The 15,656-nt window shown below is 33.1% G+C and overlaps 1 protein-coding gene across 1 annotated transcript in view; it reads left to right on the forward strand.

The window, feature by feature from the left end:
* The window catches only part of LOC142320308 (visual pigment-like receptor peropsin), a 38,438-nt gene extending 23,324 nt beyond the window's left edge, over positions 1 to 15,114 (forward strand). Inside the window, exons 6-8 of the mRNA XM_075358016.1 lie at positions 6,483 to 6,564; positions 9,422 to 9,547; positions 14,785 to 15,114. Of these exons, the coding sequence (XP_075214131.1) occupies positions 6,483 to 6,564; positions 9,422 to 9,547; positions 14,785 to 14,925 (349 nt within the window). The 3' untranslated portion in view covers positions 14,926 to 15,114. The remainder of the gene's footprint in view (positions 1 to 6,482; positions 6,565 to 9,421; positions 9,548 to 14,784) is intronic.
* The last annotated feature ends 542 nt before the right edge of the window (positions 15,115 to 15,656 follow it).

Genomic DNA, 15,656 nt, shown 5'->3' on the forward strand with positions numbered 1-15,656 from the left:
TTGAGTTGGTTAATGAGTTGCAGGATGCTTGCAGATGCAACATTCCTGTTCAGCAGGGGCACTTCCTGAACAGGAAGGCAGATTGGTCTAAATTTGTTAATATTCTCTCAGTTAGACCACATGTCTTAGACAGAAATCTTGATGATATTCAGTTGGAAGACCTGGAGAAAGATTTTCTATGGGTTTCATCGATGCCACTGAGAAATTGATACCCTGTAGTTGGGGGTCAAGAGAAAATTGCCCCTTGGTGGATTAGAAAGCTGTCTTTGATGAAACAGTCTGTGAACTTCCCAGGAGAGCTGCTCAGTAGGAGATTGATCCTGATGGCAGGCTGTTGTTTTGGTAGGTGAATATCTTGGCATTCTTTTGTTAGAAAGCAAGGAAATATGGATCCTTGGGGTGTTGTGTATAGAGTCCTAGGTGATAAGAATAATAAAAATGCTTAAATGATTTATTGCCGGATGATGAATGAAACCTTGTATCATCTATAAATCCAAGAGGAATTTGCTGCTTTTTGCCCTGGTGTTTTATCTGTGGAAATTGCAAAGGCAGAGGTAAGTAAATCAAATATAAACAGGATTTTATTTTTTTTTAAATTATAATTTATAATTATAATTATAATAATAAATTATTGAAAAACTATTTCCAGTTGAAAACATTGTTATTTCTACATTGTTCCTGCTTTAAAAATACATTTTTCCCAGCGAGAAGGAAGGTTTTTATCGCAGTATACTAGAATGAAGCTGGTTGCGTCAGGAGACAATTGCGCACGAATCCCTCCACGCCATCGTTATCTTCAAATCGTTGCCCTCCTACAGCTTTTTTAAGCGGCCCAAACAAATGAAAATTGCAGGGCGGTAGGTCCGGACTGTAGGGAGGATGATCAAGTTGAGTTCAGTGCATTTTTTTTAGTTTTGAGACAGTTAGAGCTGCAGTATGGGACCTGGCGTTGTTGTGGAGGAGGACGGCCTCTCAAATCGGTTGGTCTCGTCTTTTGCGGCGATATTCAGCTCTTACTTTGTTCTACAGCTCGCAGTAGTAAGCAGCATTGATTGTGCGTCGCTCATGCAAAACGTCAATGAGAAAAATGCCTCGCCGGTCGAAAAACGGTTTAAAGAACCTTGCCAGCTGACAGTCGACTGTTAGCTTTCACTGGGGCTGCCTCCCCTTTCCTCCGCCACTCATACTTACTTGCTTTGATTGGGGAGTGTAGTGGTGGACCAACGTTTCGTCGCAGGTGACGACCCGACTCAAAAATTCATCACCTTCTTTCGTAAACCTTGCTGTAATCCTCTGACAGACCTCCAAACGTCTCAACTTCTGATCTGCGGTCAAAAGGCAAGGAACCCATTTGGCACACACTTTACGGAACTGTAGGTCGTTTGTGATGATCGCTTGATAGCTCCCAAAACTTATTCCGACCTGTTCTGCAATTTCAGATACTCTCACTCGTAAATCGTCTCAAGAATGTCTCGAACTGCGCGAATGTTTTTGTCTGTAATGCTGATCCGAGGACGGCAATCGTGTTCCTGATTTTCCGCTTGTTCTTGTCCTGCCTTGAACTCTTTATGCCAGGCAAACATACGAGTCCATGATAATGTTTGGTCCCTGAACTGTGCAGTCAATCTCCGGAAAATTTCCGTCGCTTGAACTCCTTCACGAACAAGAAATTGAAATCCTTCACGCGCAGAGGAGGGGTGCGCCTGTTGCTTCGACATCGTGACCTGTTACTCCAACCAGTTACTGACGAACTGTTTGGGAGTGTGGAATGGCCGGCTCTTCCCGCTCCTAATGACCTCACTCAAGCATACTAAAAACGTGAGCCCAGTCCTACAAACCAAAGACGCTCAGGAACAAAAGTCACGTTTGTATTTGATTTACCCTCGTACATCAGGTAATTTGCAGTTCTGATAGAAATAAAGCCCCCAGCTTTGATGGAATCACACTGGAGCTCCTTGTCCATTCTGTTGGAATTTATTGGTTCTTTGACAAGAATTTTTAATAGGATGATTTTTGCTGGCTATTTCCCTGTTTGTTGGGGGAAAAAAGTTCTTAAATAATTGTTATTTGAAGGTGGTAATAAGGACCTTTTAAGGTTATGAGCATTGTTTCTTCTAGTGAGGCTGAGTATGTCTTAGGTATCGTTTTGGACATATGAGGAGCCTTTAATATTCTGTAGTAGCCCTCCGCCTTGTTTGGGGTGCAAAAGCATGATTTTACCCAGAATAAGCTAAATGTGTTATTTTAGCAATTGAGATGTCATTCTTTGAGACATCGTCTCAGGAGTAGGAAAGACACTATATAAATTTTGTTCGCAGAGGAGTGTTTTAGGACCCCCACTCTGGGTTGTTGAATTAGATTCTTTGATTCGGTTGAGGTTACCCAGTGGATGCCACATCATCGTTTATGTGGATTATGGTGTTTTGCCAGTTAAAGGAGATTTGAGGAATAAGATCAAATTCAGGGCAGTCCAGGTTTCCAAGATATTCCAGTTTAAAAGTTTGCGACATAAGATGGTGTTTAGCCCAAAGAAAACAACATTGGTATTGCCCAAAGGCAGACTGGCTGCTACATGATGGCCTTGTGTATGTCAGGTTGAATTGGTTATGTTCCACTATAGAAGTATCTAGGTGTTTTCTTGATGAGAATTTTTGATTCAAGAAGCACCTTCAATATGCTGCCAAAAAGGCTTGTAATGCTTTCTTCAGCGTTCGGAGAGCAGTTCATTCTGTTTGGGGGCTTAATTTCAGAACCATGCTTGGTCTATATAAAAGTGGCTATGAAACTATAATGCTGTATGCTGCACCTATCTGGGTTCATCGAATGAGGTACAAATGTTATATGAATATTTTATTTAAAGTCTCGTGTCACCTATTATCTGTGTTTGGTGCATATAGAACTTTCTCATGAGAGGTAGTCTTTGTTATTTCTGGTATTAAGCCCATTGATATCCGTGCTACTGAGTACCATAACATAATTATGATGCCAAGAAGGTAGGCCAATTTACCTATGGGCACACAAAAGAAGTAGATGATAAAACTTTCCCTTTATGGTAAGTCAGGTGGAATAAATCTTCTAATGGCCATTACAAGCATGGTGTTATTCCTGATGTGAGAATTTGAGATAGGTTGGGCAGATTTGGTTTGATTATTTCAGGCTTGTGTTCAGAATGTAGGGCTATTGATGACATGTACCATCTTATATATATCTGCCCAGGTACAAAGTTGAATGTACCAAAGTAGTTTAGGAGCCTGTGAGGATAAATTCTGGTTTTGATTTGCAAGTTAATTGGAAAACCAAAAGGAAATGTAACAGTTACTGGCTTCCTGAAATTCTCAGCCTTGAGGAGGATGGCTGAGGGGTTCAGATGCTGTTATGGATATATAGATAGAATAGCAACCCAGGTAGCTAGGGGTCCACATGAGTGCTTATTTTGCCAAGTTAGGCATTTTAGCATCGAGCACTGATTAGCTGAGATAATCACTTTTAGGATGAGAATGGGTGTATGGAGAACTCTGTGATGGAGCTGTATTGTGCAAGGGAATAGGCGTTGACCTCACTTCCAAAAGTGAACCAGACTAGAGAGAGATAGGGTATGTTTTCATTAGAACCTTATTAAATTTGTGAATTTGTTTCTTGATTTTTAAGTAAATCAAGAAGTAAATTGAATTGTAGGACAAAATTAGCATAGTTGTGATCAACACTTGTTTTGTTGGTATGAGAATATAATTTTTGGTGTTTAAAGACTCAATTAAGTAATCATCTGCGTGCATAGTCTAGGTAAGAGTTTTTGTCTGAAACCGTTGGTGTTATAAGAAAGTGCAGGGATCACATTTCTGCTAATTAGTTAATTTGATAGTTGGGGGTTGTAAGTTATGGTAGGTGGTAGTGGTTGGAAGAAGCCATACAAAGGCAATAGTAAGTTGTGTAAATACATTAATGGAGATGTCTGCTGGGGCATATGCATCAGTGGCATCCTGACAGAGGCCAAACTGATGACTGTGATGTGTTATCAGGTTTAGATAGGTAAAGCCCATTAGGACTAGGAAAGGAGGAGGTAGTGTGGTGACTGGGATCGTCATAAAGTGGGTGGGTGTCTTCTACAGGAGGGGGGTCAGATCACTAAAATCATAGCTATTTAGAATTTTTTTTATATCTGACTCAGTGATTACAAAGTTTACATTTTATTTAACTTTTTTTGATACCAGGGTGCAAATATGTTGGTTTTCTTATTTAACTGGTATTGAGTTTGATTCTAGCATAACTTAGAAACCTTTTCAGTTGTTTTATTTTCTTGTGAATGTCATCATTATTGTTATAAAATAAAATACATTACAATAATTATACATTTGCCTGTTTAGAAGTGAAAAACAACAAAATAAATTTTGTTTACGTACATACATTCAGTGCTTAATATCAGGACCATTAATTCCAAAAAGTATTCACAGAAAAAAATCTTTGTATGTCTATGGGCCAATCACAAAAACCTAATCACAGAAATATATGACATTTCGTATACCTGATCTTGGGTTTAAATACTAATATGAGTATGTTGATTTACACATATTCAGTTTGTTCAGTTATTTTCTCTGTATCTACATTTTTTTCATATTCTAGCATAATAATCATATTTATAGATATTATGATGGATTCCTAGGGAGTATATTAAAAAAAAATATTTAATGATATAAATCAAAACAGAGATTCAATACCTACCAAAACATGGAGCATTAGTAACAAAACAAAAACTTTAATATGAAAGCTAAACTGGTATGTACTAAATCCCCTTTTATCCAAGGTTGTAAATTCAACCTTACCTGTCATACAGATAGAAAACAAATAAAATCGGTTTTATATTAACCTATTAGGTAAAACCTGAATCATCCTCAGAGTGATTTGTAACACATCTACTACTGATGTTATCATTTCAGAATTATAAAATTGCTCAGCCTAGTATAACAGTAGACATTCTTTTCTCCTGTACTTAAATAGAGATTTATTGATAAATTTTGTTGTATAGAGGAGTCCTTATTCAAGTTGTTATGTTTCTTTCCAGTTTGTTCTGTTTATATTTTGTGGTAAATTATATTTATTTGATGCTCATTTATTTATAGTAACACTATAAAAACAAATTTAAGATTCAATATTATACAAATATATATGCGCTCATATTAGTGTATATAAAATATTTTATGCAAAGTTTAACTTAAATTTAAGATAATTTATACATGGTTTTTCCTGTGTGATAGTAATAATGAAAAAAAAATTCAATTTAAATTGATAAATTAATACTTGGATCAGCATGATGAATGAAAATAATTCGAATATTTAAATATTATTTCACATGTTATTAAAAAAAGAGCAAACATTTGTTCTTTGATGACCATACTAAGTATAATGAGTTGAAATTTAATATACTTTATAGCATAATATTATTCTCATATTCTATATGGTTAACTATAATTACAAACACTCAAACTACTGCTGATGGGAACTTTTTTCAGAGAACTTTTTGAAAATAATTATGCAGTTGCTTCTTTAGCACAGTGTGGTGCTCAGCTTAAAAGATTAGAAACTCTCTTAGAATGTTATCAATTCATAGGTGTTGCATTTGTTTAGTATGTTGTTCTCATCAAATGTAATGCGTTTGAAATTTTCATATTGTTCAATGAGTTAAGATCTTGGTTTTTATGTGTTATATGTAAAATTTGTAACATATGGTTAATGTTTTTGTATGGACATCCTGTTGTTCATGTTATGTGCTCTTATATGTAGTGTCTAAAAACCAAGACATGGAAACAGACTTGGAATAGTATGTTTATTCATGTAAATTTGACAAGAATAACATGTTAAGTAATTAACACGCCATAAATTAAATGTTTAATTTGAATATATGCCAAAGTTTCTAACCTTTTTAAGAGAAATCACTAGCAAATCTGCCAGTATCTCCTCTGAAGAAGGAGCTGTATATATTTTATTAGTTGCATGATCCACACACTTTTTTTAAATATTTTTGTCTTTAAGTAGGTACATGGTTTATACAAAAAAACGATTTTATGTTGTTTATAATGAAATTTAAATGTGATAAATCTTTGAAAAAATAATATTTATTTGATGAATATTTTATTCTTGAATATCTTTTAAAAATATTGTTTAAAAATTCACGTTTGTGAATTATGTGATGGCGTGAATTAAGCGAGTAAATATGGTATCTCCAAGAGATTCTCTAGAATAAATATTTTCATATTATTTGAAACCAAGCTATTTGTAATCTTTTATATATTATAATATTTAATCATTAAAACATTATTAGAAAGTGCATTTAAAAGTTTTAATTTTATAATTAATTTTAGAATCTTTTAATAGTTTTAAGTGTTATTACGTTCATGCTGTTTAAAAAATTATGTTAGATTGTGATTAATCTCACTTTAATGTAAACTTTACTAAAAAATAATATTTTTTAAAAAATAATTTTCAATTAGGTTCCTGAGTCTGTTTCAAGCAATCTCTTCTTCTACATTAAACTTTCATTTTTCCGGACTGGAGAAGTACAATTCCATAAAGGTAATGTTTAATCAATTTACATAATTCTGTGTGTACAAATTAATGTATATAAAACTGCGTACATAATTAATTACCTGATTTATTTGATTTATAGATCATTTTCAAAGTTTCAAATATCTAGTGCAGCTTTGCTGATTAGACCCATGACCCAGCTGCATATTTTGTTTGTGCAGTGAGTGCAAATTTAACATTTTTGGACTGGTAAAGCAGGATGTGTTATTTTGAACCTAAAAAGTGAACGGTAGCTGGGAGACAGTATTTAAGTGCCATTAGTCTTAAACTATGACTGGTATGATCAGTCCTTGAACTGTATGCCTCATACACAAGAATCCAAGTGCTTACTATCCATGAAAAGCCAATATTAATCCTGCTTACCTCATAATGGAATCTGAATATTTGAAATTGTATTGCTTTATGACTACAACAATTAAGGTGATCTTTTTCAAAGCTTATCTTTTAAAAACAATACCTAATATCCAATATCAGTGACTAATGCAGCAAAAAGAGATTTTTAATAATTACATTTTATTTTGCAGTATATAATAAATAGACTTATCTGTAAAATCAATAATACATATTTAAATTTGTTGCTTGTGAGATTGATATACAATTTGTTTTGATTTATTTCTATTATGTTTGTAATTTGTATTAGTTACATTAAAGTAGAACTTAATGGATGTCACAAAGCTGTACCCAATGTAAATACATGTTAGTATAGAATAGTTCTTTTTAGTTTTGTTTACAAATGGGTTTATTACTGACCAACAGAGAATGACTAATATCACAATTTGTTTAACTTATTTAATCAAAAGAAACAGAGCTCTTATTAAAAGTTTTATATTATATAAAAGTAAGTTTCAGAGTATATAAAAGTTTTAAAAAGGTTAACAAAAAAAAACAAATATCATCAATTTTGCTTTTACATTAAAATACCGTAAAACTTGATTATAACGAGGTTTAAGGACCCGATCAATTATACTCGTTACAACCGAGTGCCTGGTACTTAAGAGCTGCCACCTTGTAACCGTAAATTTTTACGCCGTCATTATATATTATAATAATGACTACTGGAAATTATGACTACTGAATTTACCAGTGGTGGTAGGACAGGAAAAATTTATCTTTAACCATGCCCCTCTTCAGATTTTCACTTAAATCGTTTAAAATGTACTATAGAGTTAGATTAACCTGTTTGGGCGGTTTTGACGGATCATTGTTTGGCCCCAGCCTTTACTGGAATTTTGAAAATAGAAAAACCCGAGTAATTAAAATAACTACCAGCCTTTATAAAACCGCAATGAAACTTGTACTGTACGTACTTGAATTGTACATACTGTACCACGTCCTGTTACAAACCTTTTATTCACCCTTCAGACCTGACCTCAACAAACCTGAAATAAAATGTCACTATCTTTACGTATAAATCGTAAATGCATGTTTCATAAATGAAGAAATGGAATTTCCCTTGCGTTAAGATTATCTGGTTATTTAATTTTTTTTTTAATTACAGTATTTAAAAAAATGAAAATGTTCGTAATAAACAAGTTTATGATGCGTCTATACGTCGCTAAAAGCAAGTTAAATTATCATTAACGAAATAGAAAACCAAAAAAATACCGGAATGTTGATCGTTACAACCAGGTTCTTGTACAAGAATACTAGATCGTGAATACCGGTATTCTTTGGTGGTTGGGTTTCAATTAACCACACTTCTCAGGAATGGTCGAACTGAGAATGTACAAGACTACACTTCATTTACACTCATACATATCATCCTCATTCATCTTCTGAAGAATTATCTAAACGGTAGTTACCGGAGGCTAAACAGGAAAAAGAAAAACGGTTCTTGTACAAACGAGCTCGTGATTAATGGGTTCTACTGTATTTTTTAAAACAGATATTGAACAACTAAATCAATTAAAACTTGTTTTATTAATTGAATGATGAAGTCACCATTCAAGAATTTTAAAAATTATTCTACAGAGTGGCCGGGAAGTCACCGTACCCCCTAAAGTTAGAACTAAAAATTTGTAATGAGTTAAAAATGAAAAATGCGGTATAATAATGAATTATTTTACTTACTCACTTGATAAATAGTCTGTGTGTTCGCCCTCATGTTGCACGCACAATTCTATACGTCGCCACGTCCTCTGTGACATGCGACGTAGCATTTCTGGTGTTACGTTATGGAAGGCGTCCCCCACAGCGTCACGCAATTCTTCATTTGTGGTGTAGCATCGTGCAGATATGTGTGCCTTGATAACTCCGCATAATAAATTGTTTGGTACGGTGAGATCAGGACTTCATGCTGGTCATTATAACGGAGCTGGTGACGCTTGAGTGCCGCGACCAATCTAACGTCCTGACAAATTTTTCATTCAGAAACGCGCGGTCTGAAAGAGCAAAATGTGCAGGTGCTTTATCTTGCTGCAACCGTACTCTTTACTTCTTTGAAGCTGTGGTATTAATCATGCCTCCAACATCTAAATAAATTTGTGCTATCACTAGCCCGTCAAAAAAATAAGGACCAAAACAAATGCCGAGCTGTCATTCCAGCTCATATCATGACATGCGATGGATTTCTTTCCAACTCTGTCGCGTAATAAGGATTTTCTTTCGCCCAAAATAACACATTCCTGGCACGCGAACTGCGATAGATTGCTCATTCGTCAGTAAAAATGCGCCACTAATTTTAGCTACGAGCCGCCACTGTTAATAATAATTAATGAAACTACTCAGATTTGCTAGATGAGGAACATGTAAAAATAATTTGTTTAGTTATTGTTATATTAATGAAATTGATGCATTACATTTAAATAAGTTTTCTATATACGGTTTTATTTCATTTTAATTTCAGGCCGTACTAGCAGTCATTGTTATTATGTTACTGATGTGGACTCCTGGTGGAATATTGTGCACATTTAGATTTCTTGGTGTCCATGTAACTGATACAATTGTGTTCATCACTATGATTAGTACAGAGGTAAAGATTGAGATTAATACTTTTTAGATATAGCTACTACAAGAATTCACATACGGCTAATAGAATGATATCTGTGGCTATAGATATTGTTTTATAACAAGTTTTCAAAAAGGACGCAACCCTTTTGTTTGACGACGTGAATTTATTACAAAAATATTAATGTTAATAAAATACTTATACAACAATATTCAAATTACCTTTAATAACTTTACAGTAGATGTTCAAAATCATTTCCTGTGATTCCCCGATGCGGGTTCGTACACGTTTCATAACATTTGCAGCCACTTTTCGTAATGTTTGTCCAATAATGTTTGAAATCTCACTTTCAACGTTTGCCTTCAATTTGTTGAGTGTATGAGGATAGTTTTTAAAAACTACACTTTTTAAATACCCCCAAAGGAAAAGGTCTGCTGGTGTAAGATCTGGGTATCTTGGAGGCCACAACCCTTCTGATATCAAATGATGGCTAAAAAATTCTCATAACATATCCAGCGTTTCATTAGCAGTATGACAGGTTGCGTTATCCTGCTGGAACCAACATTCTCCTTCGTTTAAATCTAACATGGCAATAAACTGTTGTTTGATTAAGTTGCGATAAACTACACCCTCATGTTGCCATGAGGGTGTGGTTTACTGATTTATCAAAAAATAAAGACCCTCTTACACGACGCTGGGAGATCGCACACCAAACACCAATTTTACGTGCGGGTAATGGGCATTCATGAAACGCCTGAAAATTTTCAACGCTCCATATTCAGCAGTTTTGGATGTTAACGTAGGCGTGGTTTCCAAGTGAAACCGTGCCTCGTCGCTGAAATAAACAAGATATAAAATTTCAATACCGTTGTCATCAACAAGAGAACGAAATCGACAATACAGTAAACGTTTTCCGTGGCCTACTTCTTTCAGTTCTTGAACGACAGCGATGTGAAGGCATTTAATTGTAATTTTTTTGTAGTCTTGAAAGCTGTAGTTAGTGAAACCCCAGCCTGTGAAGATAACTTTCTGAGCGATTTTCTGGTTAAGCGAGTCAAACTTTCTTTCACATCCTCAAGAATTTCTATTTTTAACACTGATGGTCGACCTGTGCTTTTCCGATCATGTTCAATCCCAGTCTCACAAAATTTATTATTCAAACGCGATTTTGTCGACTAATTACGAACTGAAGAATTGGGAAATTTTATCCGAAACTCGTCTTTCACTTGTTCTTAAGATTTATACGCGCAATAAGTCTAGATAATAAACACACATTCATCCTTGGAAAAACTACATAGTTAACACAATAGAGATGAATTTATACTGGTATAGCACTAGTGTATAAGAAGAACATTTTTTCAAGCTGCTAACCTTGAGTACGGTGCTGCCAGCTGACATGTAGGAAAAAATAAAATTTACTTACGTGTGACTTCTACCTTCTTAATCTTAGAGTTGCATCCTTTTTGAAACACTTATTATATCTATGATTATAAAATCCCTAAGCTATAACTGGTAATCAGTTAACATAATAGTTTAATTACAGATAGTTTACATGTATATTGACTGGAACACAGTTGTATTTAATAAAATAATTTTTATTAGAAAATGTAGCATACGCAATTTTTAAATATCTAATAGATAACATGTACTTTATTCTTAATTAACATATATAATTTGGCATAGATTCAACAAGAATTATACTTATCAATTTACGTTAACGACAACGTTATATTCAAAAAATTAGGTATCAATTTACAGTTACATATCAATTTACGTCAACGTTGTATTTCCGATTGAGGCAACCTTTAGGTTGAAACATTAAACTTAAAGAATCATCAGGAAAAAATTAACTTTTTTCTTGGAATTGGAGAGAAAAAATAAGGGCGCGTGGCTTACTTGAAACATAGCCTTTAACCAGGATAATTTATGTAAAGTAAACGTTTTCTTAGTAGAAATACTAAATTCAATCACATAAATATAATTAAATTAGGCTTTCTTTTATCAATACCGGATGCCGCTTATACAGAATACATCCTTAACTATTAACATCCTGTTCATATTATCGATAGGAATGAAGTTACGGTATTTTTATAAAACTGATTCATTCTGTATAGGTTGCATCCGGTTCTAATGATACTACAGTTACAGTATCAGTTACCCATTGTCGTCTTGTCTATTCGCCATAGTCATTGTACTATTTGTATATGTGGACGGTTATGTGCATTTTATCTGTTTAGTTTATCTTGTAAAGTTTAATACGGTGATTTATTTTAATTACGGCATTAAAATGAGTACAAAAGGACAGCTTCTACGATCTTTTACAGTAAATGAAAAACTGCGCGTTATAGAAGAAGCTGAAAAAATTGGAAATCGGGCGGCAGGAAGAAAATTTGACGTAGATGAAAACTGCATTCGAGACTGGCGTAATAAGAAACAACTTCTGATGAAAGGCACTAGTAATAAAAGGACTTTTTGTGGAAAATTAAAAACCAAAATACACAGACATAGGAAAAAAGTTGTATTACTTTGTTATGGAAAAAAGGAAAGGCAGTTACGCTGTCACGACAGAAATGTGTCAATCATATGCTCGTGAAATCGCTAAATCATTGAATAAAGTTAATTTTAAAGCAAGCAGTGGATGGATAACACGATTTTTTGCACGAAATGATTTGTCAATAAGACGAAAGAGACCATTTCTCAATGACTTTCAGACGCTTATGAACAAATAAAAAAAAATACAAAAACATATTTGATTACATATAAAAATTATTTTTTAAAAAAGCTTTTATTTAACTAATATTAATATTATCATTAATAAAAAAGGAAACAAATTAGAAAAACCCTCTAAAAAGTAAAAAATAAGAATTAAATGAAATTGAGAATTTTAAATAAAAAAATATAATATATTAACAAATATAAAAATGCACTGAAAAGTAAAAAATAAATTATATAATATCTAATAAATAAAAAATAAATAAATGTAATAATTATTAAATTTTAAAATTAAAAGTAATGAAAATATTTATTTAAATAAAAGCATTGTTTGTTTATTAAGACTAAAAAAAAGTAAAAATATTTATTTTTACAAATCGAAGTATAAATTTATTTATACATACGTGTATCAAATTTCATTGATTTTCATACGATAGTTCATGAGAAATAAAAATTTTCAGCAACATGCATGAATTTAGCGTAGGGTTTGTGTATGTGGGGGGATGGGGGTGGGTCATATTCAAATTCTAACACCGTAGTATTGTATTGTCATCGAAGTTACATACGTGCACAAAATTGCATTGATTTTCATACGATAGATCAAAAGATGTAGCAGTTGCAAGATTTGATTATAGCTAAAGCAAGTTAAATAAAAGCATATAAAAATATTACATTTTCACAATTACATTATAAATCTTAGAAAAGGTAAAGGCTATTTGCCGTCTCAAATAAGAAACGCTGATCAAACCCCCATATATTTTGAAATGCCATTTTGACAATACCATAAACAAAAAAGGTGAAAAAGTGTTATGATTTGCACTGGTGGTAATGAAAATCAAAGGTGTAGTGTTATGCTTTGCATTACTTCTGATGGATTAAAATTACCTCCGTACATTGTTTTTAAAAGAAAAACTCTTCTTACCGTATAAATAAATGGAGTTATCAGAGCACAGGAATCAGGTTGGATGCACGAAACCTTAATTTTAGATTGGATCAGGTGTGTATGGCAAAAGCGATCAGGAGATTTACTTAATAAAAAAAAATACCGGTATGCTAGTAATGGATAGTTATTGGGGACATAGGACTGATAAAGTGAAGTACATTTTAAAAAAGGGTATGACAGACCAAGTAATAATTCCAGCGGGATTGACATCTCTATTGCAACTAGATGTCTGCATTAGTAAACCGTTCAAATCTGCATTAAAACAACTGAACAGTAAGCGGATGGCTGATGAAAATTTCTTTCTCACGTCTATAGGAAGAATCAAACGCCCAGATTTGTGTTTGGATAAAAGATGCTTGGGAAGGTATTTCCACGGAATTAGTAAGGAAAAGTTTAAAAAAATTTGGAATATCCAATGAACTTGATGGTAGTGAAGACCTTTGGCAGAGCGACGTGGAGACTACCGGTAACTATTCTACACACATTGACAGTGACAGTGATTAATTAAAAATGAAATCCCATATTAAAATGCTTATTGAAATGATCCTTTTCAACATGATACGTTCTTTTCGTTTTACGGGCCTACTGATTCTGAACTAAACTAGTGCTTACGGTAATTAATTATTGATGTAATATTAATATTTTTATTTAAATTAACTAATTTAATGCTTTATTTTCTCAATATTTTCGTATTTTTTTATCATATCTGTTGCACTTTAAAATACCGGTATATACTCGATTTGAATACCTCTGTAGGGTATTCTTTTAGATTTTCGGTCCGGAAAATCAAGGTGCGGGGCTTATTCGAGGCTGGGGGGAGTACTCGAATAAATACGGTAATTCATCTTCCGAATGGTTTTGTATCTTATGTATACAACCGTTGTTATTGTTAAGAAAGACTAAGAAACATGAAGGTTACATTCTTATGAAGAACAGCAAATTTTCTAACACATTATTTAAGTGGTCTATCCCTAAGTACGAAGAGAAAGAAGAATAGTAGTAATATTAAAATTAGTTTTTTTGTACAGTTGATTAAAACATAACTAAGTATTGGAGTCTAATAAAACCATATCATTTCAGCTTTATATCTTGTTTATTTTTTCTTTAAGTAATATTTTAAATTTAATTTAGAAATAATATCTCATGATTTCAAAAAAAAAATGTTTGAAACCAAATTTCAGTTAATTTAAAATAAAAAGTGAAGTTAGGTTAACTAGTCCTGTAGAAATATAATTAAAAATATATATAAAAAAATAGTATCATAAAATCACATACATAATTAAGTACATCAGTTTTTATTCATGACTGAAAAGTTTTTTTTTGTGAACTAACGCTGTTTTTGCAATAATCAATATTCATAAATACATATATTAGCATTTTGTCACTAATCACTAATATTAGTGGCTGAAAAATTATTGTGGCTACTATAACTTTGAAAATTGAAAAGTTGCAATTTCTAGGTAAAAAGTTTACTTTTAAGAGTACAATATGTGTAGAAAAAAAAATCTGTATTATTTACTGAGAGTAAATTAAATTACTCCTTTTATATTTTATTCACACCAAAAACTTATCTCCAAAACAATTAAATAATATTATTTTTTTTCAGATGTCTGGATTATTTCCAACTTTATCATTTTTCTGCTTTGATAACAGAACAAGGTGTGCACTGCTGGGACGGCAATATGAAGAAAATAATTTTAGGGTAAAATCAATAGTTAAGAACAGAAGATACGAGGGACAGTTCTAAAGAAGACTCTTTTGACAATACAGTATAATAACATCTGGAAATATGATGATATTAATGCAAATATATGTGGTCTTGAAGTCAAAGAACATAAAATTAAAATATGTAATTTAGAACACAAAAAATAAGAAATTGTACCATATTACATAGTTAATTATTATTACAAATGTTAATAGTTATTAAAAACCTATAGCTTTAATAATAGTAGATTTTTTAACATATTTTCATCGACTTTTCGAAGAAAATACCATTCAAAATGCCAAGTATGAAAATACCATTCACTTAAAATGTAATTTCCTGAGTACAAAGTATGGAAACCCCTCAAACACTTACTGTACCAGATAGAATACTGTAACTTTCAGGGTAAGGTATCGGTCAACTACTTTACCTTTTGACGACAAATAATATTTTAACCCTTTCTTGGGGGATAGTTCAAGGATTGTCACTCAAAAATTTTAAATGGTATCACCCTTTGTGTGATACATCATTTTAAAGGTCAGGTTGAGGATGGGCTGCTGTGAGCTTGCCTGCCGAAGTGTTGCGCCGCCCAGTATGAGTCAGTCACTTCGGCCTTTGGCAGAGATTGTCCCTTGAGTAAGAGTGTCAGAGCCCTTACTGCTACGTGCGATGCCTGGGGTGTCGCTACCGTGGGTCAGCTAGTACTTGACTCACCGCCCCGGATTAAATCTGTGGGAGACAGTTGACTGGGAAAACACAGCCAGGGTCACTGATCC

The sequence above is a fragment of the Lycorma delicatula genome, chromosome 2, assembly GCF_047948215.1.
Source record: "Lycorma delicatula isolate Av1 chromosome 2, ASM4794821v1, whole genome shotgun sequence".
NCBI lineage: Eukaryota > Metazoa > Arthropoda > Insecta > Hemiptera > Fulgoridae > Lycorma > Lycorma delicatula.